Here is a 25,596-nt window from a genome sequence, read left to right as displayed (position 1 = left end):
GATAGGAAAATCTAACATCATTAAAATGTCTATACTCCCCTAGTTGGTTTGGCTCAGTTGACAGAAGGGTCCCAGGTTCAATTCCTGTCAAGGGCACATGGCCGGGTTGCAGGCTCAATCCCCAGTAGGGGGAATGCAGGAGGCAGCCGATCATTAATGTTTCTCTCTCCCCCTCTCTCTTACTCTCTGAAACCAATAAAAATATACTTAAAAAATAAAAATAAAATGTCTATACTACCCAAAGCAATCTACAGATTCAATGCAATTTGTATAAAAATACCAATGTTGTATTTCCCAGAACTAGAATAATCCAAAAATTTATATAAAACCACAAGAGATCCCAAATAGCCACAGCAATTTTAAGAATGAAGAAGAGCCCTAACCGGTTTGGCTCAGTGGATAGAGCGTCAGCCTGCGGACTGAAGGGTCCCAGGTTCGATTCCGGTCAAGGGCATGTACCTTGGTTGCAGGCATATCCCCAGTAGAGGGTGTGCAGGAAGCAGCTGATCGATGTTTCTCTCTCATCGATGTTTCTAACTCTCTATCCCTCTCCCTTCCTTTCTGTAAAAAACCAATAAAATATATTTAAAAAAAGAATGAAGAAGAAAGTTGGAAGTATCATGCTACATGATAGCAGCCTATACTATTAGGCAATAGTAATCAAAACAGCATAATACTGGAATAAAAACAGACATATACCCTAGGGGGGCAAGGTCATGTGCTGGGGGATGGGAGTGGACATATGTAATACTTTCAACAATAAAGAATTAAAAAGACAAAAGAACAAGACCGCAAATTTGAAATTGGCATAGAATAGGCATTAAAATACCTATAAATAAAACTTTTAATGCTTGAATATGAAAATAAAATAAAGACATATCGATCAATAGAATAAAGAGCCCAGAAATAAACCCACGCCTATATGGTCAATTAATATTTGACAAAGGAGGCAAGAACATACAAAGGGTTAAAGACAGTCTATTCAATAAATGGTGTTGGAAAATTGGACAGATATATGCAAAAAAGTGAAACCAGACCACCTTTTTACACCATTTACAAGAATAAACTCAAAATGGGTTAAAAACTTGAATGTAAGATTTGAAACCATATAACTCCTAAAAGAAAACATAGGAAATAAAATCTCTGATACTACTCTTAGTAATATTTTTTTCTGATATATCTCCTTGAGCAAGGGAAACAAAAGAAAGAAAAGGGACTATATGAAACTAAAGTTTTTGCACAGAAAAGGAAACGCTCAACAAACAAAAAGACAACCTACTGAATGGGGGAAGATATTTGCCAATGACACTTCCGATAAGGGGGTTAATATTCTAAATTTATAAAGAACTCATACAACTCAACACCAAAACAACAACAACAAAACATTCCAGAACAGGTAGGTAGCTCAGTTGTTTAGAGCAGAGGTGGGGAATGTTTTTTCTGCCAAGGACCATTTGGATTTTTATGACATCATTCATGGGCCATACAAAATCACCTTAAAAATTAGCCTGCTATATTCAGTCAAGCATTTAACTTAACTCACCCCTAATGCCTTGGCAGGACCAGAGCAAATGATTTTGAGGACTTTATATGGCCTGTGGGCCAGTTGTTCCCCATCCCTGGTTTAGAGCATCATCTGATACGCCAGAGTTGTGGGTTAGATCCCAGGTCAGAGGACATGCAAGAAGCAACCAATGAATGCATAAATAACTGGAACAAATCAATGTTTCTCTCTCTCTCTAAAACAAAATAAGTATATTTAATTTAAAAGGGGGGCAGGGGGCAGAGGACCTGAATAGATACTTCTCCAAAGAGGACATACAGATGGCCAATAGACATATGAAAAAATGCTCAACTTACTAATCATCAGAGAAATGCTAACTAAAACTACACACAATGAACTCTGAAAATGGTTTACTATTCACTTGACCCAGAAAACCCCACAAAATCATGCAAATCAAGAGGTTCAAATCTTCATGTTCATTTTAAGAACACTTGTGAAAGTGCCCAGGCCATCAAGAGTATGCATTTTAGAAAACCCACCAAGTGTCTGAAGGATGTCATTTTATAAAAGCAATTTGTGCCATTCCACTATTACAATGGTGGATTTGGTAAGTGTGCCCAGGACAAACAAAGGAGCTGGACACAGGATTGGCGGACCAAAAAGAGTGCTGAATTTTTGATGCACATGGTTAAAAATGTGGGGCATAATGGTGAACTTGGGGATTTAGATGCAGATTCTCTGGTCAGTGACCACATCCAGGAGAACAAAGACCCCCAAGATATAGTGCAGAACTTAGAGAGCTCATGGCAGATTAACCCATACATAAGCTCTTCCTGACACACTGAGATGATTCTTACTGAAAAAGAGCAGATTATTCCTAAATCAGAAGAGGAGTTTGCACAGAAGAAAAATATATCCCATAAGAAACTGAAGAGCCCTAACTGGTTTGGCTCAGTGGATAGAGTGTTGGCCTGTGGACTAAAGGGTCCCAGGTTCGATTCCGGTCAAGAGCATGTACCTTGGTTGCGGGCACATCCCCAGTAGGGGGTGTGCAGGAAGCAGCTGATTGATGTTTCTAACTCTCTATCCCTCTCCCTTCCTTTCTGTAAAAAATCAATAAAATATATTTTTTTAAAAAAGAAAAGAAACTGAAGACACAGGGGCATACGTGGAGCACCCAGTTTAGGTGACTGAGGAGACTATGTCACTGGGCCCCACAGGACACCTACTACAAGAGGCCACTCTACCAAGTCCGGGAGACATAATAGCTCTAACTAACACATAGAAACATACCTAGGGAAGCAGCTAAAATGCAGACACAAAGAAAAGTCGCAAATGAAACAACAGCAGAAATCTCCAGAAAAAGAACTAAATGAAATGGAAGTAAGAAAACTACCAGAGTTCAAAATAATGGTTATAAGGATGATCAAGGAACTTACTGAGGAATTCAAGAAAATTAGTGAGAACTTCAACAGCATTAAAAAAGACTTATGAACCATAAAACAAGACCAGTCAGATTGAAGAATATACTAACTGAAATAAAAATAATTTACAAGGACTCAACAGCAGAGTAGAGGATGCCAAGAATCAAATCAGTGTTTGGGAAAATGAGGAAGCAAAAAACACCCAATCAAAACATCAAAAAGAAAAAAAAAAAAAAAGAAGAAGAAGATAGCATAAAGAAGAAGCCTCTGGGACAATTTCAAGCGTACCAACATTCACATCATTAGGGGTGCCAGAAGAAGAAGAGAGGGAGGAAGAAAATGAAAACCTATTAAAAAAAAAAAAAAAAAGACAGAACACTTCCTTTACCTGAAGAAAGAAATAGACACATGAGTCCAGGAAGCGCAGAGAATCCCAAAAAAGATGAATCCAAAGAGGACCACACCAAGACACATCATAATTAAAATGCCAAAGGTTAAAGACAAAGAGAAAATTTTAAAAGCAGCAAGAAGCCCTAGGTGGTTTGGCTCAGTGGATAGAGCATCAGCCTGTGGACTGAAGGGTCCTGGGTTCGATTCCAGTCAAGGGCATATACCTGGGTTGTGGGCTTGATCCCCAGTAGGGGGTGAGCAGGAGGCAGCCAATCAATGATACTCTCTCATCATTGATGTTTCTATATCTCTCCCTCTCCCTTCCTCTCTGAAATCAATAAAAATATATATATATATATTTTTTTAAAAAGCAGCAAGAAAAAAGCAGTTACTTACTTACACAGGAACTCTTATAAGACTGTCTATTTCGCAACAGAAACTTTGCATGCCAGAGGGAGTGGCAAGAAATATTCAAAGCAAGGACCTACAACCAAGATTACTTTACCCAGCAAAGCTATCATTTAGAATTGAAGGTCAGATTAAAAAGCTTCCAGACAAAAAAAAAAATTAAAGAACTTTATCACCACCAAACCAGAATTACATAACATGTTAAAGGGTCTTCCTTAAGAAAAAGATCACTGGCTGGTCTGGCTCAGTGGATAGAATGTCGGCCTGTGGAGTGAAGTGTCCTAGGTTCAATTCCGGTTAAGGGCACATGCCCAGGTTACAGCCTGGATTCCCAGAAGGGGGCGTGCAGGAGGCAACCAATTAATGATTCTCTCTCATCATTGATGTTTCTATCTCTCTTTACCTGTCCCTTCCTCTCTGAAATCAATTATATATATATATGAAAAAAAAGATTAAAAAATATGAATAAAATGGCAATAAATACGTATCATCAATTGAATCTAAAAATCAAAATAAACTAACAAGCAGAACAGAAACAGTCTCAAAGATACAGAGAATATTTTAATGGTTGCCAGAAGGGAGGGTGGGTTGGGGAATGTGTAAAAAGGTGAAGGGATTTAGAAGTAGAAATTAGTAGTTATAGTATACTAGTAGTAATGGGGATGGAAATTACAGCATAGGGAATAATATTCTAAGAGCTATGCATGGTGTCAGGTGGGTATGAGATTTTTGGGGGATGATAACCTAATAAGTTTTGTAATGTCTAATCACTGGGTGTACACCTGAAATTAACATAATATTATGTGTGAACTGTAATTGAAAAATTAAAAAATGATTTAAAAAAAAGAAACTGAAGAAATATAAAGTCTGGGAGTAAATTCTGCATAAAACTAATGCTAATAAAAGTAAGAACAAACAGCCCTAGCAGGTTTGGCTCAGTAGATAGAGCGTCAGCCTATGAACTGAAGGGTCCCAGGTTCAATTTCAGTCAAGGACACATGCCTGGGTGGTGGGCTCACTGCCAAGTAGGGGGAGTGTAGGAGGCAGCCAATCAACAATTCTCTCATCATTAATGTTTCTATCTCTCTTTCCCTCTCCCTTCCTCTCTGACATCAATAAAAATATCCTTTAAAAAAAAGTAAGAAAAAAGAAACCAATATGAGATATCACTTCACACCTGTCAAAATGTCTACCATCAATAAATCAACAAACAACGCATCAATAAATTGACAAACAGCAAGGGCAGGTGCAAATGTGGAGAAAAGGGAACCTTGTGCACTGTTGGTAGGAATGCAGATTGGTGCACCCACCATGGAAAATAGTATGGAGGGTGCTCAAAATATTAAAAATGTAACTGCCTTATATCCAGCAATTCCATTTCTGGGTATATATCCGGGGGAAAATACCCAAAAACTAATTCGAAAGAATATATGCACCCTATGTTCATTGTAGCATTATTTACAAATAGCCAAGATATGGAAGCAACCCAAGTGCCATTCAATAGACAAGTAGATGAAAAAGTGATGATATATATATATATATATATATATATATATATATATATTGGAATATTATTCAGCCATAAAAAAGAATGAAACCTACACATTTGTGAAAGCATGGATGAACCTATAGGGTGTTATGCTAATTGAAAAAAGTCTGATAAAGACAAATATGATTTCACTTATATGTAGACTCCAAGGAACAAAATATAAAATAGATGAACAAACAAGATAGAAATAGACTCGTAAATACAGAGAATAGACTGATGGTTGTCAGAGGGGAGGGGAGACGGGGACTGATGAAAAGGTAAAGGGATTAACAAGTAAAAATCTGTAGTTACAAAACAGTCATGGGGATATAAAGTAGAGTGTAAGGAATACAATCTACAACATTGTAATAATTATGTATGGTGCCAGGTGGACACCTGAATTATTGGGAGGTGAGGGGGAAAGATAATACTTTGTAAATTATACAAATGTCTAACCACTATGCTGTCAACCTGAAACTAATACAAGAGAATATTAAATGTAATCTTTAATTTAAAAATGTAAAAAAAATATATATGTTTTAAAAAGATAGAAAAGGCTAATGAAAGGATTAAATGACTCACACACAGGTTGACACTAATATACATAAGCCTATATTTACAAGATGGACACCTAGTGTTATGTGTACTTTATTCATCACCACAATTTTATATGAAATTTCAGCCTATAAATATGATTGAACTCCAAAGATCCTTATCTTGCTATTATATTTCTTTCTCTCGCTCTTTTTTAAAAATCCTCACCAGAGGATATTTTACCATTGATTTTTTTTTTTTTTTAAAGAGAGTGGAAGAAATAGATGGAAACAGAGAGAGAAACATCAATATGAAGAGACAAATTGATTGGATGCATCCCACACATGCCCTAAACAGGGACAGGGATTGAGCCTACAACCTGAGACACTTCAGTACACAGGACAATACCCTAGCTACTGAGCTAAACCAGCTAGGGCTATTTTTCTTTCCTGTGCTAGAAAACTTTCAATTAATAGAAGCAGGAAGCACATAACAACTACAGTAAGACCCTGTGGGGGAGCTTTGACTCTAAACAATAACAATAATAATAATAATAGTAATAATGTAATTGCTGCCATCTTATTCTATAAGTGTTCTGGCAAAATTGGTTCATTTTCCTAATGCTGACAGCAAGCAAAACAAAATCTACATAATACTAAAATGAGACAGCTTTTTAGTTAAACAAAGAATGAAAAATAGCAACAAAAATGACAAATGGAACAGTCCTTTCGACAAGTGACCTAATCTTTAAGAAAGTTGTAAACATATCTTTGCCATCAGTCTTTACCTGAGGACTTGGTGAACATTCTTTTTATATTTCTAAACTAAATGTTATTATTCAAAGGATCTGGTTCTGTAACTTTTGTCCCCCAAAATAAAACTTGAGTTTCGGATGGAATCAGGAACGCTGTAAATTCATCCATACTTCATCGATAATAGAAATTTGTATCACATATGATAAATAAAATAGTTTAAATGTAGTCTAAAACTTTTTCATTAATGAAAATGAATGCCAACTGAGTCATTTAGTGCTTTTTATTCTGTTACATTTTTTTAAAGAGAGAATCTTTTTTAAGAAATATATTTTTATTGATTTCAGAGAGGTAGAGAGAGACAGAAACATCAATGATGAGAGAGAATCATTGATCAGCTGCCTCTTGCACACCCCCCAATGGGGATTGAGCCTGCAACCCAGGCATGTGCCCTTGAACAGACTCAAACCCAGGACCCTTCAGTATGCAGGCTGACACTCTATCCACTGAACCTTGGATAGAGCCAAACTGGCTAGGGATCTTGTGTTACATTTTTAAATCACAGATAAGGAACATTTCCACAAGCGAAACACTCAAGGGGTAGTAGACTCAGTGAGCGCCCAGCTCAGGTGACTGAAGTGGCTGAGGCACTGGACCCAAAAGGATACCTACTACACAAGGTGACTCTACCAACTCCAGGAGACATAGCAGCTCTACCCAATACATAGAAACAAACACAGGGAAGCAGCCAAAATGCAGAGACAAAGAAACATGTCACAAATGAAAGAAATGGAAGAAAGCAAATTACTGAATACATAGTTCTAAACCATGGTTACGGTTACTCAAGGATCTTCATGTGATCTTTAAGAAACTTAGTGATACTTTCAAGAATCTTAGTGAGAATGCCAAAGACAAGGAAAAGGACCAGTCAGAAATTAGGCATACACTAACTGAAATAAAGAATAATTTACAGGGATTCAACAGTAAGTAGAGGATTCCGAGAATCAAATAAACAATTTGAAATATGAGGAAGCAAAAAACATCCAATCAGAAGAGCAAAAAGGGCCTCCAGGTCTCTATTGAGAGACACTCAAAGGTTTCAGTGACCCTGCAGCTACAAGGTGCCTCCAATCTGCTTTCAAATGTGTCTGCAAGTCAAAATGTCCCACCCATCCCCCCAGGCTAAGCCCTCCACCCCCAGTAACCCATTCCCCCCAGGCTAAGCCCTCCAACTCCAGTAACCCCTGAGTCTTCTTTGACTGGGACATCGGAGGCTAGCGTTGGTCGAATTGTCTTAGAATTGTTTACAAAACCGCAGAAAATTTGCATGCGTTGTGTATAGGAGAAAAAGTCATTGGATCCACCACTGAGAAATCTCTCCATTGAATTATTAAGAAATTTATGATTCAGGATGGAGACTTCTCAAATCAGAAGGGGACAGGTGGAGAAAGTATTTATGGTGAAAAGTTTGAAGATGAAAATTTCTTCATAAGCATAACCAAGAGGGTTTGTTAAGCATGGCAAATACAAGCTGCAATACAAATGGTTCTGTTCTTCATCACAACAGTTCCAATCCTCATTTGAATGGGAAACGTAATATTTGGCTAGGTAATTAAAGGAATGGGTACGGCAAGAATTCTGGAAAATGTAGAAGTGAATGGTGAAAAACCTGCCAAATTGTATGTTACTGCAGAATGTGGAGAACTGAAGGAAGGGGATGACTAGGGAATATTCTCAAAAGACGGTTCTGGTGACAGTCATCCAGATTTCCCCCAGGATGCAGATATAGACTTAAAAGACATAGATAAAGTATTATTAATAACAGAAGACTTAAAAAAACACTGGAAATACTTTTTTCAAATCCCAGAACTGGGAGATGGCCATTAAAAAATATACAAAGGTTTTGCCCTAGCTGATCTGGCTCAGTGGATAGAGCTTCAGCCTGCGGATTGAAGGGTTCCAGGTTCTATTCTGGTCAAGGGCACATGCCTGAGTTGTGGGCTCGATCCTCAGTAGAGGGTGTGCAGGAGACAGCCGATCAATGATTCTCTCTCATCATTGATGTTTCTCTCTTTCTCCCTCTCCCTTCCTCTCTGAACAAAAATATATTTAAGTATATATATGTACATACACACACATATATATACAAAAAGTTTTTAAGATATTATTGAAACACTCAAGGGTTTCAAAAGCTGTTATTGAGAAAGCAGACGGATTGAAGCTGCAACCCACAGCTTTAAGTTGCATGTCAAGTATTGGTGATTGTAAACTGACGATGTCAAATTAGCAAGGAGCAACTGACAGCTGTTTGGAGGCTCTTGAAATAGATCCATCAAATATCAAAGCAGTGTATCGTAGAGCTCAAGGATGGCAAGAATTGAAAGAATATGACCAACCATTGGTTGATCTTTTTTTTTTTTTTAAATATATTTTATTGATTTTTTACAGAGAGGAAGGGAGAGAGATAGAGAGTTAGAAACATCGATGAGAGAGAAACATCGATCAGTTGCCTCCTGCACACCTCCTACTGGGGATGTGCCCGCAACCCAGGTACATGCCCTTGACCGGAATCAAACCTGGGACCCCTCAGTCCACAGGCCGACGCTCTATCCACTGAGCCAAACCGGTTCCGGCCCATTGGTTGATCTTAAGAAAGGTCAGGAGATAGCGCTAGAAGATAAAGTTATAGAGACAGAACTGCTGAAAGTCAAAAAAAGATAAAGGCACAGGAAGATAAAGAGAAAGCAGTGTATGCAAAAATGTTTGCTTAATAAGGAATTCATTTAAGCTAAAATATTACACATTGATGTATAAAGGCAATAAGAAAACTTAAGGGATTTTGTTTATTAAATATGGTCCCTGATGTATTTCCTTTGATACTTCACTTCCCCATTGTTTACAGTTTAGGAATACTGATACTGGTTCACTCTTAATATAAGTAATACAATGTACACTTTGCCCTCCCATGGCTATCTGTATTATTCACAAAGAATAATCGTGTTCAACCTATTTTTAAACTAAAGATACCTCTTGGTGAATAATCAGATGAAAGCTTAAAAAAGGAGGAAGCATCCAAAAATATGAAGATAGTGCAAGTAGCCTGAGGGACAATTTCAAGCATACCAACATTTGCATTATGGAGGTTACAGAAGGAGAAGCAAGAGAGCAAGATATTCAAAACCTATTTGAAGAAATAATGACAGACCTAGCTGGTTGGACTCAGTAGACAGAGTGTTGGCCTGTGGACTGATGGGTCCCAGGTTCAATTCCAGTAAAGGGCACATGCCTAGGGTGCAGGCTCGATCTCCATTGTGGGGCATGCAAGAGGCAGCCCATCAATGATTCTTTCTCATCATTAATGTTTCTAACTCTCTCTGCCACTCCTTTCTTCTCTGAAATCAATAAAAAATATATTTTAAAAAAATTCTAACAAAAACAAAAGAAATAATGACAGAAAACTTCCCCTACTTACAAGTCAGGGGAGCATAGAGAGAACCAAATAAGAGGAATCCAAAGAGGACCACACCAAGACACATCATAATTACAATGCCAAGGATTAAAAACAAAGAGAGAATCTTAAAAGCAGCAAGAGAAAAGCAATTAGTTACTCACAAGGGAGCGCTCATAAGACTGTCAGCTGATTTCTCAATAGAAACTATGCAGGCCAGAAGGGAGTGGCAGGAAATATTCAAAGTGAATGCTAGCAAGGACCTACAACCAAGATTATTCTACCCAGCAAAGCTATCATTTAGAATTGAAGGGCAGATAAAGAGCTTCACAGAAAAGAAAAAGCTAACAAATTTCATCACCATCAAACTAGTATTACATGAAATGTTGAAGGGTATTCGTTAAGAGAAAAAGAAAAAGAAAATTAACAAAAATATGAACAATAAAAGGCAATAAATACATATCTATCAACAACTGAATCTAAAATTCAGAATATACGAACAAGAAACATAATGAACACAATAAACTGGTGAATAAAAGAGAATCAGAGGCATGGAAATGGAACAGACTCATGATTCTCAGAGGGAAGAGGAACAGGAGGGACGAGAAGAGATTAAACAAGATCTGATATGCTTATATGCATTCACTATAGACACAGACAATAGAGTGGCGAAGACATGGGATGGGGCAGGAACTGGGTGGAGAGGCATAATGGGCGAAGAGGGTGAAAAGAGGGACATCTGTAGTACTCTCAACAATAAATATTTTAAAAAAACAAAGAACAACTATATTCAAACAATGTTTCCAATTCTCAATTATGCTCACAATTTGAGTGAAATGATAGTACAGTATTTAACTATAGGCTGCTTTTTTATAGCTAATTATCCCATTATGCTATGCTTTTACATTGAAAAGCACCTTATTCATCCACCTCAATATTAAACAAAAAACTACAGGTTAGTCCAGAAGGTGAAAAATGGGGACACTGAAATATCAAAGAAATACATGGCAAGTCTTGTGGTTTTAACTCCACATAAGTGCTTGTATGTACATAAGATGGAATTCTTGCTTACATAAATACACATCTAAAATTTAGGGAATAATTACAAAACAAAAAATATTTTAAACAATGAAAGAAATAAGCAGAACCAAAAGAATAGTTTTCAATGGATATTATTTCTTTTCTTATTATAAAATTTCTTCCCTACTTTGGTTTCTTAAAATGTTTTTATTAATTTTCAAGAGAGAGAGGAAGAGAGGGGGAGAGAAACATCAATGTGAGAGAAAAACATCAATTGTTTGCCTCCCGTACAAACCCCAATGGGAACCAAGCCACAACCTAGATTTGCACCTGACCAGAAATCAAACCATTGGCATTTTGGTGCATGGATGACACTCAACCAACTGAGCCACACCGGCCAGGTCTGGATATTATTTCCAATCTTCAACATCTTCTGCAATTACTTGCAAGTTTAACACATCTTTCTTTCTTTTTAAAAAAATATATTTTATTGATTTTACAGAGAGGAAGGGGTAGAGAGTCAGAAACATCAATGAGAGAGAAACATCGATCAGCTGCCTCCTGCACACCCCCTACTGGGGATACGCCCGCAACCAAGGTACATGCCCTTGACCAAAATTGAACCTGGGACCCTTCAGTTCACAGGCCGACGCTCTATCCACTGAGCCAAACCGGTTAGGGCTAACACATCTTTCAATATAGCAATCCCAAATTTTTATAAAATTATTTGACAGGCTTAACTATCAAACAAAAAACAAAAGGTGTACATGGTAGTAAATGGATAACAAACATGAGTGAACAATTCATAAAAATGTTTGCAAATATACTTTCACAAAAGTTCAGTGATATTTAAGTTAAATCAAGATACCACATTTTTAGCCCAGCTGGCATGGCTCAATAATTGAGCATCAACCTAGAACCAGGAGGTCACAGTTCAATTCCTGTTCAGGGCACATATCCAAATTGCAGGCTCTATCCTGTGTGGAATGTGCAAGAGGCAGCTGATCTATGTATGATTCTCTCTCATCATCGATGTTTCTATCTCTCTCTCTCCCTCTCCCTTCTTCTCTGAAATCAATGAAAACATATTTAAATAAAAAAGACAGTACAGGCCGAAACCGGTTTGGCTCAGTGGATAGAGCATCAGCCTGCGGACTGAAAGGTCCCAGGTTCGATTCCGGTCAAGGGCATGTACCTGGGTTGTGGGCACATCCCCAGTGGGGGATGTGCAGGAGGCAGCTGATAGATGTTTCTCTCTCATCGATGTTTCTAACTCTCTATCTCTCTCCCTTCCTCTCTGTAAAAAATCAATAAAGTATATTTAAAAAAATATATATGTTAAAAAAAAAAAAAAAAAAAAAGACAGTACAGCCCTAACCGGTTTGGCTCAGTTGGTAGAGCATCAGCTTGCAGACTGAAGGTTCCCAGGTTCGATTCCGGTCAAGGGCATGTACCTTGGTTGCAGGCACATCCCCAGTACGGGGTATGCAGGAGGCAGCTGATCGATGGATGTTTCTCTCTCATCGATGTTTCTAACTCTCTATTCCTCTCCCTTCCTCTCTGTAAAAAATCAATAAAATGTATTTGGGAAAAAAAAAAAAAAAAGACAGCACACTTTAGAAAACATTATATAATATTCCTACCCCTGCGGGAAGCTTACAATATGAAAACAACAGTTATAAGAAAAGTAATAGTTTCCAGAGGGAGCAATTTTGTATTAACCATCTAAAGCTTTATAAAATATGCTGACATTTTGACTTAGCAATTCTATTAAAAAAAATTACCTCAAAAAAAATAAGATAAGGAGATTAAAAATGGCAGCACAGGGAGGGTTCTCTCCATTTGAAATTCTATATGGCAGACCCCCTCCCTTAATTCAGCCAAAGGGAGAGTTGGGGAAGTAGGGAACTTAGAAATTCAGAAACAGCTACAAAGACTTGGGAAAACTATCCTTGAAGTCCACAGATGGGTTACTTACTGATTGCCCATCTCTCTAGGAACAGCTGTGTACCCTCACAAGCCTGGGGACCAGGTTTGGGTAAAATATTGGAAAAAGGAACCCATACGCCAACCTGGAAGGAACCTTATCTAGTTGTACTAATCACCCTCTCAGCTCTTAAAGTTGCAGGACTGAATACCTGGATCCACCATTCCCGTGTGAAAGCAGCCCACCAGCTGGACAATCAAGCATCCAGAGTGGAAGGTGACCTCTGACCTGAACAAGCCCCTGTGGATCATCTTCAAGACGGCAGAGGATCCGGCTGACTGACCTAACTTTGGTATTTCTGAATAAGAGTGTTGCCGGATCCCCAGACTAATACCGGGAGGAGAACTTCTCTGCCCTTGTTACTCCAAACTACTATTATGACCCCCTTGGGGAAGATGATGAAGACTCGTCATGCTACACCCTTCTTTTCATCGCCCCCCCCCCCCTTCAGCAGGAAATAGCTAAAGCAGTTCGAGACCTTAGCCCATCCTGAGGGGCCCGCCACAAACCCCATTCTAACTGACTTGGGTGGAGCTACAAAGCCCACCCTGAGGGGACCACAAGAAGATATATATCAAAACCTCCCCACATTTGCCCAGCCAGTTTGGCTCAGTTGATAGAGCAGGGGTGGGCAAACTTTTTGACTCGAGGGCCACAATGGGTTCTTAAACTGGACCGGAGGGCCGGAACAAAAGCATGGATGGAGTGTTTGTGTGAACTAATATAAATTCAAAGTAAACATCATTACATAAAAGGGTACAGTCTTTTTTTTCAATAGTTTTATTCATTTCAAACAGGCCGGATCAGCCCGCGGGCCGTAGTTTGCCCATGGCTGGGATAGAGCGTCAGCCTGCGGACTGAAGGGTCCCAGGTTCCATCCCGGTCAAAGGCACATGCCCAGGTTGCGGGCTTGGTCCCCAGGAGGGGGCATGCAAGAGGAAGCCGATCAAATGATTCTCTCTCATCATGAATGTTTCTATCTCTCTCTCCCTCTCACTTCCTCTCTGAAATCAATAGAAGTATTTAAAAACAAAAAAACAAAAAACCTCCCCACACTGGCAGTTCAGGCTTTGGATCAAAGTCCCCTGGACTAGCAGTGCTGTGTAAGAAAGGTTTTACTTTCCTAATTCCTCTGAGTGCCGGCTGTCATTCTCCTGGGTCAGTGGTCGGCAAACGGCGGCTCGTGAGCCACATGCGGCTCTTTGGCCCCTTGAGTGTGGCTCTTCCACAAAACACCGGCTCTTCCACAAAATACCGACTTCTGCGCATGGGCCACGAAGTTTCAATCGCACTAATGTGCGCGCCTGCACGTGGTATTTTGTGGAAGAGCCACACTCAAGGGGCCAAAGAGCCGCATATGGCTCGCAAGCTGCGGTTTGCCGACCACGGTCCTAGGTCATTCGCCACAACACTAAGGCCACTCAACCACTTGCTAGGACGTGCACTGACCACCAGGGGGCAGTCAACCTGTCACCAGTCGCTATGATGTGCACTGACCACCAGGGGGCAGACGCTTCGACCAATAGGTTAGCTTGCTGCTGGGGTCCAGCCAGCCAATCAGGACTGAGCGAGACAGGCTGGACACGCCCTGGAGCCCTCCTGTGGTCCCTCCAGCCACGACTGTGCATTGGTGGGGTTCCTTGGCCTGGCCTATGCCCTCTCACAACCCGTGACCCCTCAGGGGATGTCAGAGAGCCGGTTTCAGCCCAATCCCGCAGGCCAGGACAAGGGACTCCACTGGTGCACGAATTCCAGCCAACAAAAGTCCTGGTCCGGATTGCTTCACAGGGGAGTTTTACCAAACCTTCAAAGGGAACTAAAACCTATCCTCCTCAAACTATTCCAAAAAAATCCATGAGGAAGGAAAACTTCTAAGCTCTTTTTATGAGGCCAGCATTATCCTAATTCCAAAACCAGATAAAGAGACTATAAAGGGATTTACAGGCCAATATCCATAATGGACCTAGATGCTAAAATCCTCAACAAAATATTAGTAAAACAGATCCAGTAATATATTAAAAAGATCATAAACCATGACCAAATGGGATTTCTTCCAGGTCTGCAAGGCTGGTACAATATTCGCAAATCAATAAATGTGATACATCACATAAACAAATTGAAATACAAAAATCACACGATCAGCCCTAGCTGGTTTGGCTCAGTGGATGGGGAATCGACCTGCGGACAGAAGGGTCCCAGGTTCGATTCCAGCCAAGGACACATGCCTGGGTTGTGGGCTCGATCCCCAGTAGTGCAGGAGGCAACTGATCAGTGATTCTCTCTCATCATTGATGTTTCTCTCTCTCTCTCTTCCTCTCTAAAATCAAAAATATAATTTAAAAAAATAAAAATAAAAAAAAATCACACGATCATATCAATAGATGCAGGAAAAGCTTTTGACAAAATCAAACACCCTTTTTTAATTAAATCTCTCAGCAAAGTAGAAATAGAGGGAGCATATCTCAACATGATAAAGGCCATATATGACAAACCTACAGCAAACATCATCCTCAATGGGCAAAAACTAAAACCATTTCCCCTAAAAACAGGGATGTCTGTTTTCACAACTCCTTTACAAGATAGTACTGGAAATTCTAGCCAAAGTGATCAGATAAGAAGAAATAAAAGGCATCCATATTGGAAAGGAAAAGTAAAACTATTATTATTTGCAGATTACAGGATATTGTACATAGAAAACCCTAAAGACTCCACCAAAAAAACTACTAGATTTAATAAATGAATTTAGCAATGTAGCAGATAACAAAATCAACACTCAAATATCAGTGGGTGAGCCTCAACCTATGAACAAGGAGGTTATGCTTTGATTCCTGGTCAGTGCACATGCCCAGATTGCGGGCTCAATTCCCAGTGCAGGAGGCAGCTGATCAATGATTTTCATTATTGGTGTCTGTCTCTCTCTCCCTTCCTCTCTGACATCAATAAAAATATATTTGAAAAAGAAAAACCCCACGTGTCATGAAAAAGCCACAAAAAGGATTTGCTAAGTTTTAAATAACTATCATTATATCTTAATTTTTTCAGAACAAGACTTTCAAAAGTATAGATCTCTGAATTAAAGCAAGAAACCTTTAAAATTAAGCAATAAAATGATGATTTAAAAATGAAAATCAGAGACAAGCAGTCTCAAAATAAACACATTAAGCAAAAATTGAAATTTCAAGTTACATAATTATAACTCAAATAAAAGTCAATTACTACATTATATTACATTATATTCCCCTTCAGTTCAATACATCTTTTTGTTGTGGTTAATCTTCACCCAAGGATATTTTTCCATTGATTTTTAGAGAGAGTAAAAGGGAGGGCGAGGGAGGGAGCGAGAGAGAAACATCAATGTGAGAGGGACTCATCATTTGGTTGCCTACAGGCCAGGGATGGAGTCTGCAATCTAGGTACATGTCCTTGACCAGAATCAAACCCAAAACCTTTCAGTCTGTGGGCTGATGCTCTATCCACTAAGCCAAGCTGGCTAGGGCCAACACACCTTTTTATTCTATGATTTTTACATTAAAATAGACACTAGTAAACAAGGTCAATGGTAATGGTTATGGAGGTTTTCAATTAAACCACTTTAGATGTAAACTACAATAGGTATAATAGATTAAATTTCTGAAAATTCACAGACCAAGTAGACTGCACAGTTTTATTAAGTAAAATATGCTATCATAACCTGAAAGTCGAGAGAAAGAAAATATTTCACATATAGAACATAAATGAAATGGGTTGTAAAAATAACAGCCAACAGTTTTTTCACTTGGGGTAGATCACTCATGGCTTACCAGGACTATGATGAGTCGCAAATCCTCCTTTCTGAAATTCATTTCCTGCCACATTCATCCTACCAGGATTAAAAGGTCCTACTGCAGTCTTGGTCTGTGAAGTTAAAGATGGGGTGTATGTTTGTATATTAACACCAAAATTACTTGGCTGAAGTCCTTTAGTGACATCTCCCAAGTTGGTATTCTATAGTGATGCTACAAGTGTAATAATTAAGTTCATATCTTGCCCATCATTCAGAGAGCTTATACCTGTTTCTAAGGCTGTTAACACTAGCAATCTGAATTTCAGAGTCAATTCTGTAGTGATAACACTATTACCCATTCCTACATTTACCTTTCTTCTTGAAAGACTGGAAGTGGAGAAGTCCACATCTTTGGTTCTGTTTTTAGTTCCTGGAAGTCCCAATTCAATAAAACTGAAAGAATTTTTTCCCCCTCCATTTGTTTCTATGTCCTCTTCATCATCAATAATAATAGTCTCACTTATATATCCCTTTTGAGAAGCCAAATCTCTTGAGGAAGGAATTAGGGAATCATTTCCTTGTAGTTTTTCATTTCTTGATGAAGCAAATATAAAATTTTTTTGATCAACTATTGCTGAAGAAGTTGAAGGAGGATGTATAGATTCAATAAACACAACATCATCATCATTGTCTTGCACCGATGAGTTTCTCGATCTATTAACTAAAGTACTAGTTGGATGACCAAATGAATTTCCTACGTCCGTGAGACTAGTTGCCATGGCTTTACTCCCTAATAACACAGAAGTCTGTTCAGTCAAGTCCAATTCTCCCACTGAACATGTGTCTATGACAAAAAACAACAACAACAACCTGTAAGAGACAGAAAAAGAAAAAAAAAGTTATAGTATATTATTATTGCAAGAACTAGCACAAATGAAATTTTTAATTCTATTCTTTATTGATTTTAATCTAACATTTAGGGATAAAATTGGTCACCATTCTGTTTATCCTCTTCCATTAATGCTTACTTCTTCACAGTTCGATAAAATTTATACAATTTTTGGTAGTCCCTCAAAAGTGTTGTTTTTAATTAAATTTACTGGGGTGACATTGGTAAACATGATCATATAGGTTTCAGGTGTGGGGTTTTATGCTACAAGATCTGTATATTGTACTGTGTGACCACCAACCAAAGTCAAATCTTAAAAGAACATCTACTCAACTAAGAGTAATCCTTCTTTAGCATCAATAGGTTCTGTTACCTTAAGCAAAACATTTAAGGAAACCAATTTTACCATAGGCTGATTGATATAACCATAGGATATAAACAACAGCTGGTTCCTACAGCATCTCATCAATCTTATAATGAAACATTTTTTTAATGTTTTATTAAGCTATTACAAATGTGTCTTTATCCCCCCATTATCCCCTCATGCCCCCAGTCTTGCCCTCACCTCACCCCGTTGACCTCATAATGAAATATTTTTGAGGACCTACTGTACTCAATTACCTACTCACCCTTTATAGGGAAAAAAATACCTGTCTTCCTTTGAAATAAAAAACAGTAATGCCTGTCCAGCGTGACTCAATGATTGAGCGTTGCTCTATGAACCATGAGGTCACAGTTCAATTGCTGTTCAGGGCACATGACCGGGTTACAGGCTTGATCCCCAGTGTAGGGCATGCAGGAGGCAGCTGATCAATGATTCTCTCTCATCATTGATGTTTCTCTCTCTCCCTCTCCGTTCCTCTCTGAAATCAATAAAAATATATATTTTTTAAAAAGAACAGAAAACAGCAGTAAAATAATTTATCAAGTACTAATAATCCACACTCCAAATATAATCAATCTACTATGTATACTATCTGCTAAAATGACTGTCATTGTCCAATCCCTATTTCCCTAGTCTTTTGTCATTTTTTCAAATTCTCAACTTCCAATATAACTATATGATTGAATCTTTCTGAATCACTTTTGCCCTTTTGTGCAGTAATCTTCAAATATCATGCTGTGTTTTCTATGTATAATTCTATAAGCCCCATGATACAGTGGGGCCTTGACTTAGGAGTGTCCCGACTAACGAGTTTTTTGAGATACCAGCTGTCTCTCAGCCGATTTTTTGCATTGAGTTGATAAGAGTAATTTGAGTTAACGAGCTCCTTAACGAGCTTGGTCTCCAACGAATTAAACTCGTAAGTCAAGGCCCCACTGTATAGACATAATTTAATCAATTTTACAGATCAGGAAAGATAAGCTAATTAAATTGTTTTTGATAAGCTCAAATAGGACTTAAATTCCAGACTCGAAATTCTTAACCACTCTGTTATATTCAACAAACACTTCTTTGTACCTACTACGCACTTGGGTATGACAAAGGAAAGAATCTGGCCTTAGCTGGTTTTGCTCAGTGGACCAGAGGACCAAAAAGTCCCAGGTTAGATCCCGGGTCCTGTCTGGGCGCCATGGATGGCAAATAATCAATGTGTCTCTTTTACCTCGATGGTTCTCTCTTTCTCCTCCACTCCCCACCCTTCTACTCACTCCAAAAGTCAATGGAAAAAATACTCTCAGAAACAAAAAGAAAATAAAAAATACCCTCAATTCTCGGGTAAGGATTAAAAAAAGAATCTGGAGAAGTGAATAATCAATAAAGCGAGGCTCTTGCAAGTTAGATGTGGATATGTGCACAGGTGGCAGTGACATTGATCTTGAATAGAAATCACCTCTATTTCAAAGGCCAGAGCGGAAAAAGTAGGCATAACTGGAATATATATTAGTGTAGAAATGATAGGTGGAAAACTTAGGTAAGTTTATCCATGGTGGCTTCAATTTTCTTAGCTAGAAACTCGAGAGTGAAGGAGGTGGGAACTGTATGGGTGTTTAAACATCTCATATTGAAATGCTAAGTAACATTTCTATTCTAAAATTCTCCCAAGTAATTTAATTGATAATAGTTATAGTTATGTAATAGGTGCTATGTCAATAATATATTTAGTTAATGTTTACATAAGGTAGGAACTATTCTTTTTTTCCCACTTTACCCATTAGGAAACTTAAGACTCAGAAGATAAGGAATCCACATGGCCTGTCCAAGTCTCCAATGCTGAGAAGGATAGAGTCAGGATTCAAATCCAAGAAATCTGACTCCAGAATCTATCTCACAACCATTATGTTATATACAATTAATATATAAAACAAATTTTTTAAAATCATTTCTCTTTTATTACAATGAACTAGTTCATTTAAAAAAAAGTTAACATTCAAATAAGTCTATTTCAAAGATGCAGAAATAATGAATCTAAGAGACCAGTATAGAAGGGTTACAAAATAAACACAAAAATTGGGATCATGGTCAACACTTCCTCAGTAAACTTAGTATGTGGTTAATTTTCAAAGACAAGAGGCAATAATTTAGCCTCAACTGAGTTATGAAATATAAGAACTGTTATATACGAACTCTCAGTCCTTTCTTCATTTGAATAAATGTAAAACAGAAAAGAACAATTTCTGGAAAAGAGCTATAGTCAATTGCACAGTAGACTCTTGTGGCTGCTATGTCCTAGGACCTACCTCAATCTTCTCAATGAAAATACAAAGGACATTCTTTCTTTATGTTCAGCTCACTGCAGTCACCTACCTCTGAAAAAAGTTTAAGCCCTAGCTGGTTTGGCTCAGTGGATAGAGCGTCAGCCTGTGGACTGAAAGGTCCCAGGTTCAATTCCGGTCAAGGGGACATGCGGGGGGGGGGGGGGGGGGGGGGGGGCGGGGGGGGGGCGGGGGGGGGCGGGGGGGGGCGGGGGGGGGGTGCCAGCTCGATCCCCAGTAGGGGGCGTGCAGGAGGCAGCCGATCAATGATTCTCTTTCATCATTAATGTTTCTATCTCCCTCTCCCCTCTCTTTTCCTCTCTGAAATCAATAAAAATATATTTTAAAAAAGGAAAAAAGTTTAAGTATTCACCTATTTTCAAAATCCCAGATAATAAAAGTTAACCACTACTAAAAGCCATTGTGTATTTAATTTAACCATCTAACAGTTTCTTAATTCCATAAACATAAGACTACAGAAAAGTTTCTACTATTTCTAAAATATTATTCAAAAACAGAGAAAACATTATGGATTTAATAGCGGTGACAGTGAGTTTTAGTTTTCTAAACTGTAAACTAAATGGGGATAATATATGACTCCAAGGGTTTTTTGTTTGTTTGTTTTTTAATATGTTTTATTGATTTTTTACAGAGAGGAAGGGAGAGGGATAGAGCTAGAAACATCAATCAGCTGTCTCCTGCACCCCCCCAACCCCCCTATTGGGGATGCGCCAGCAACCAAGGCACATGCCCCTGACTGGAATCGGACCTGGGACCCTTCAGTCCGTAGGCCAACGCTCTATCCACTGAGCCAAACCAGTCAGGGCTGACTCCAAGGTTTTTACTGAAATAATTGAACATGCCTGGACCGTATGAAAGACTGCAAACAATGTTATATCATTGTGCATGAGACAGTATTTAGACAAATCTTTGGCCTATATCCTAGGATTTCAACAATTGTCTAATTAATCTTAAACATTTTCATAACTTGTGGTATCTCATTCATCTACAAATTAATGTTTAATTGAATTTAGTTTTGTATGATACAATGAAAATTAATGTAAAATCAAAGAAAAATCTACACAGAGAAGGTTGATACAAAATTTTACTACCACTATACAAAAAGGAAGAAACTGAAGCAGGACTCAAATACAAATCTCTAGTAATGGATAAACCCCTTGCAAAGTTAACAGGATGTCTACTTAGGGGTAAAGATAAAAACTAACACAAGCATATATATATATATATATATATATATATATATACTTTGCCCAATTATACTTAGTTACTTATAGTAACATCTCATCTCATAGTTGTTTTTATAGGCATGCCTTGGAGATATTGAGGGTTCAGTTCCACACCACTGCAATAAAGCAAATATCACAATATTTTTGGCTTCCCAGTGCAAATAAAAGTTATGCTTTCACTGTATAGTAGTCTATTAAGTATGCAACAGCATTACGTCTAAAAAATGTACATAACAATTATATATAAATGTATATGTAAAACATAAAACTTGCCATTTTAATCATTTTTAAATGTATATCTTGGTGTCATAGTTTTTTAAAATGTGCTTTTTAAAAGTTGCAAAAAGGCATTCTACCTCCTCGGAGTACACCTGTGCCTTTCCATTCCCTTCCTTTCCCACTCTCCCTCTCCCTTCCTTTCTGAAATCAATAAAAGTATTTTTTTTTAAATGAACACCAAGTAGATTACTTTCTGGTAACAAGGAAAAAACATTCATTTCATAATGGAAGGATCTGGTGGTCACTATCAATTCAGTGGTCGAGCTTGGAACTATGAATTGTGACAACTAGACTATCTACCTCCTGATGTAATGCTGATTGGGAACCAGAAGGGTACATAAAAATAAATTTTCCTCAAATGAAAGACAGACACATACAAAAAATAGTCTTTACATGAACTTTAAAACAAAATAGGAGAGCTAGATCTTGTTAATCCAACAGTAAACAAAAAGAAATGTTTGTATTCATTGGAAAGAAAAAAATATTAAATACAAAACCTGTAAAATAGAACTACCTTTAAGTCCTATTTTGGAACTTTAGAGAATATCAGTGGTACTTGCCCAGGTGTTTGCCTGGCAGGGCTCTGGTGACAGGGTCCATCCAAGCAATTAGCTTTTTGCCTTCAAGATAACAGAAAGATAAATCACACAGAACAACATTGTACTACTGCACTCAATGTATGAAACAGAAAAGCAGGGTTAAATTACTCTTAAGGGGGATATTTTCCTTCTTAATTTCTGCCAAAGCGTCACCAGACTGGCCAGAAAGTAATTCCTGGTCCTAGAAGGAGAGAAACGATGAAAAACGGTTTAGTTACAGCCAACCTGGACGCTGTACAATTCCTACCCTGCAGGGGGACATAGAAGAAAGGCGTTCAGGGCTCTTTTGCCTTCCCCATCCCCCAGTGAAGCAGGGAAACCAGAATCTAAAAACTGGTATCGCACCACCAGACAGAGCTGCGTCTGTTCCCTCAAAGTACAGAATGGGGGGCGGAGGCACCCGGCCAGCTCAAAGGACGCGAGCGGGGCAAACGCTGCTTTGACGCCAGCAAGGGAAATGGAATAATGGCATTACCTCCCAAAAGGACCCACCCGCATCACTCCGGGCGCCCGGGTAGGGGCTGCAGACGTCGCCACAGAGCTGAAATCTCCCAGGGCTGTGAGCGTTTGCCCTGGGCCCGAGACTTGTGACCCATCCCCGTCCCGTCCGCCACGAGAATGCGCCCCATTAAGAACTTAAGGGGAGCGCAGAGCAGGCCCTGGAGCGGACGCGGAACGTCGCCCACAAAACTGGGGACACCAAGCTCTGGCACAGCCCAGGGAGAGAGGGAGGACCGGGCGCCCCTCCCCAACCGCTCCCCCGACAGAAAGGAAAATGCCAGAGGCGTCCCTGCCCGGCGTCCTCACCCGGCCCACCTGGCCTCGCCCGCGAGCCCGCAGCCCTTAGGCCGCACGGAACCCGACTAGTCCCCTGGGCCCGACGCCCAGTGGCGACAGCAGCCGCGCCGCAGCGGTTAGTTCCGGGCCGGTGAGAGGCTCCGGAGGCCTCCCTCGCCCATCTCAGCCTCTGGAGGCTGTCGGCGGGCCAGGAATGCAGAGACCGCGGAGATGAGCCTCACCGGTTCTGGCTGTGGCTCCCCCTCCCCGACCCACTCCCCAGGGCGAACGCACCAGCCACTCCAGGCAGTCGCGGGGTTACCGCTGTGTGAGCGGGAGGCGGCGACAGCGCGGCCAGGCCGGGGTAGGCCCTGCCTCCCAGGCTCCCAATGGCTGCAGTGGAGGTCCGGCCCGGGGCGCGTCCATTGGCTACATCTGCCTTCCTTCAGGGATCCCTAGAAGGGATGGCCCGTGAGGCTGTCCATCATGCATCGGTCCCACCCTCGGCTTCGCTTCCCCGCCAGCCCTCCCGGCCACCTCCTTCCTCCTGCCCCGCCCCAACCTGGTCGGTCGGGCCTGTCAGGGACCGTGTTTTGCCGCCTCCTGGTCAAGAGCTCGATCCCTGGACTATGGGCAGGAAGTTGCTGTGTCCGGAGAGTCCGAGACACTGAGGCCGGGCCGCTTGCCCTCGCTCGGGCCCGGGCGTCCAGTCCGCCGCGGGAGGAGACGGCGTCCTCCATCTTGTCGGGACCACTCGGAACCGGGTCTGTGGGGCTGGGCGACGTGTCCCCGGGCTGACTCCGCTGCGCCGCGCTGTGCCGTTCGCCCAAGGGACAGCCTGCTCCCAGCGTCCGTGTGGGGCCCAGAGACTGGAGACGGCAAGGAGACCCAGACACCGCTCCCTTCCCCAAGGCCAAGATGGAGGCCCTGGGGGCGCCACTGGAGCCGGTCCCGCTGCGGGTCTCTGGGTGCCGCTGCCGCCCGCCTGCGTCTCCCCCTAGCGGCGGAGTGGGATTTAATGGAAGTTGGTCGAACACCATTTGATCATGTCTTGAAACACAGATAACACCATTTAAGTAAAAAACAGATTGAGCCCCAGTTGATTACTTCTGAATACTTAGGATAAAGATAGATTTATTGAGTTAACAGACGCAAATCATCTAAGACAAAAGCATGTTCATAGGTTGAGAGTCCTAGGTTTCTTGTATACACAGTGCTTTATTTCATGGACATTGCTAATGTCACCAATATTTTATTACCAGCCCTCAATTATTGGTTAGAAATAAATGAAGCAACAAAACGTAATTCCAACATTTTCATAACTGTTTTAAATTCTAGTCATCCTTCTTGTGTTAAGCACCTGTAATTGCAAAGCCACAGGTAAGTTAAGTTGGTAGAGAAAAGCTCTGTAGATATAATTTAAAGTAAGGGCTGTCAGAAACTTTAAATTGTTAGGTTAAGTAGCCACATGTCATGCATTTTCGGAAGTACTGCCTTGCTAACTATTCTCTGGAATTTGATACTCTTCAAAGATGAAAAATTGATAACATTTCTTTTCCCTGATAATGGTGATTATCAGAGAATGTTGAAATTTTAAGACAACAGTTGAACAAAATAGATCCAGAGACAGAAGCATGGAACAGACTGACGAATCTCAGAGGGAAGGCAGGGGTGGGCGGGTGGGTGAGGAGAGATTAACCAAAGAATCTATATGCATATATGCATAACCCACGGACATGACAACAGTGTGGTGAAGACCTAGGAGGGTTGGTTGGAGGTGGAGGGGGTCAGTGGGGAAAACAAGGGGGACATCTGTAATACTTTCAACAATAAAGATTTTTAGAAAAGAAAGTGTTCATCTGTGGTAATATATACTTCAATAAATTGAATGTCACACAAAATTCATTTCCTAAATACATTTTCTTATATTAAGATAAACAGGGGCAGTAGCCACGTTGACCGCAGAAGGTGGCATGAGCCGAGGCCTCCTGCAATGTTCTGCAACCCAAGCCTGACGGGTTGGTAGTTTGCCCACGGCTAAGCTAGACTCTGGTGGTTACTGAAAATTCTTTGCTCCTGCATACCAGCTGCCAGTGATGGCCCAGCTCGCACCAGCTGCCAGCGCCAGTCCAGCTCACACCCATAGCCAGTGCTGGAGCAGACGCTTGCACCCGCTGCTGGTCCCAATCCCAATCGCCCACTGCCATCCACCCTGAGGGCTTCTCACCTTCCCCTGCTCCTGAGGGGTGATCGGGGCAGCAGCTGCTGCTCGCACCCACGGACAGCACTGGCCCCACTCACACCCACTACTGGTGCCGGCCCCAATCGTTCCACACCATCAGCGGGTACA

General features: G+C 40.3%; 1 protein-coding gene and 2 pseudogenes across 11 annotated transcripts in view; 2 read left to right on the top strand and 1 right to left on the bottom strand.

The window, feature by feature from the left end:
- The window catches only part of ZMYM5 (zinc finger MYM-type containing 5), a 65,112-nt gene extending 41,350 nt beyond the window's left edge, over positions 1-23,762 (bottom strand). Inside the window, exons 1-5 of one of the 11 annotated variants that reach the window (XM_059684139.1) lie at positions 23,489-23,756; positions 22,578-22,650; positions 22,385-22,490; positions 17,130-17,628; positions 16,796-16,889 (exon numbers count right to left, since the gene is read on the bottom strand). In XM_059684139.1, coding sequence (XP_059540122.1) covers positions 16,796-16,889; positions 17,130-17,537 — 502 coding nt within the window. In that variant the 5' untranslated portion in view covers positions 17,538-17,628; positions 22,385-22,490; positions 22,578-22,650; positions 23,489-23,756. Of the gene's footprint in view, positions 1-16,795; positions 16,890-17,129; positions 17,629-22,381; positions 22,651-23,276; positions 23,465-23,488 lie in introns of those variants that run through there. The other 10 variants (XM_059684140.1, XM_059684141.1, XM_059684137.1 and 7 more) reach the window with 10 other exon arrangements.
- On the top strand, positions 1,899-2,998 carry LOC132225859 (large ribosomal subunit protein uL22-like; annotated as a pseudogene).
- LOC132226280 (peptidyl-prolyl cis-trans isomerase D-like) lies at positions 7,701-9,549 on the top strand (annotated as a pseudogene).
- Positions 23,763-25,596: the final 1,834 nt, after the last annotated feature.

The sequence above is a fragment of the Myotis daubentonii genome, chromosome 2 (assembly GCF_963259705.1).
Source record: "Myotis daubentonii chromosome 2, mMyoDau2.1, whole genome shotgun sequence".
Classification (NCBI taxonomy): domain Eukaryota; kingdom Metazoa; phylum Chordata; class Mammalia; order Chiroptera; family Vespertilionidae; genus Myotis; species Myotis daubentonii.
The sequence above is the reverse complement of the archived record's forward strand: the minus strand, read 5'-3'. Positions and strand labels throughout refer to the sequence as shown.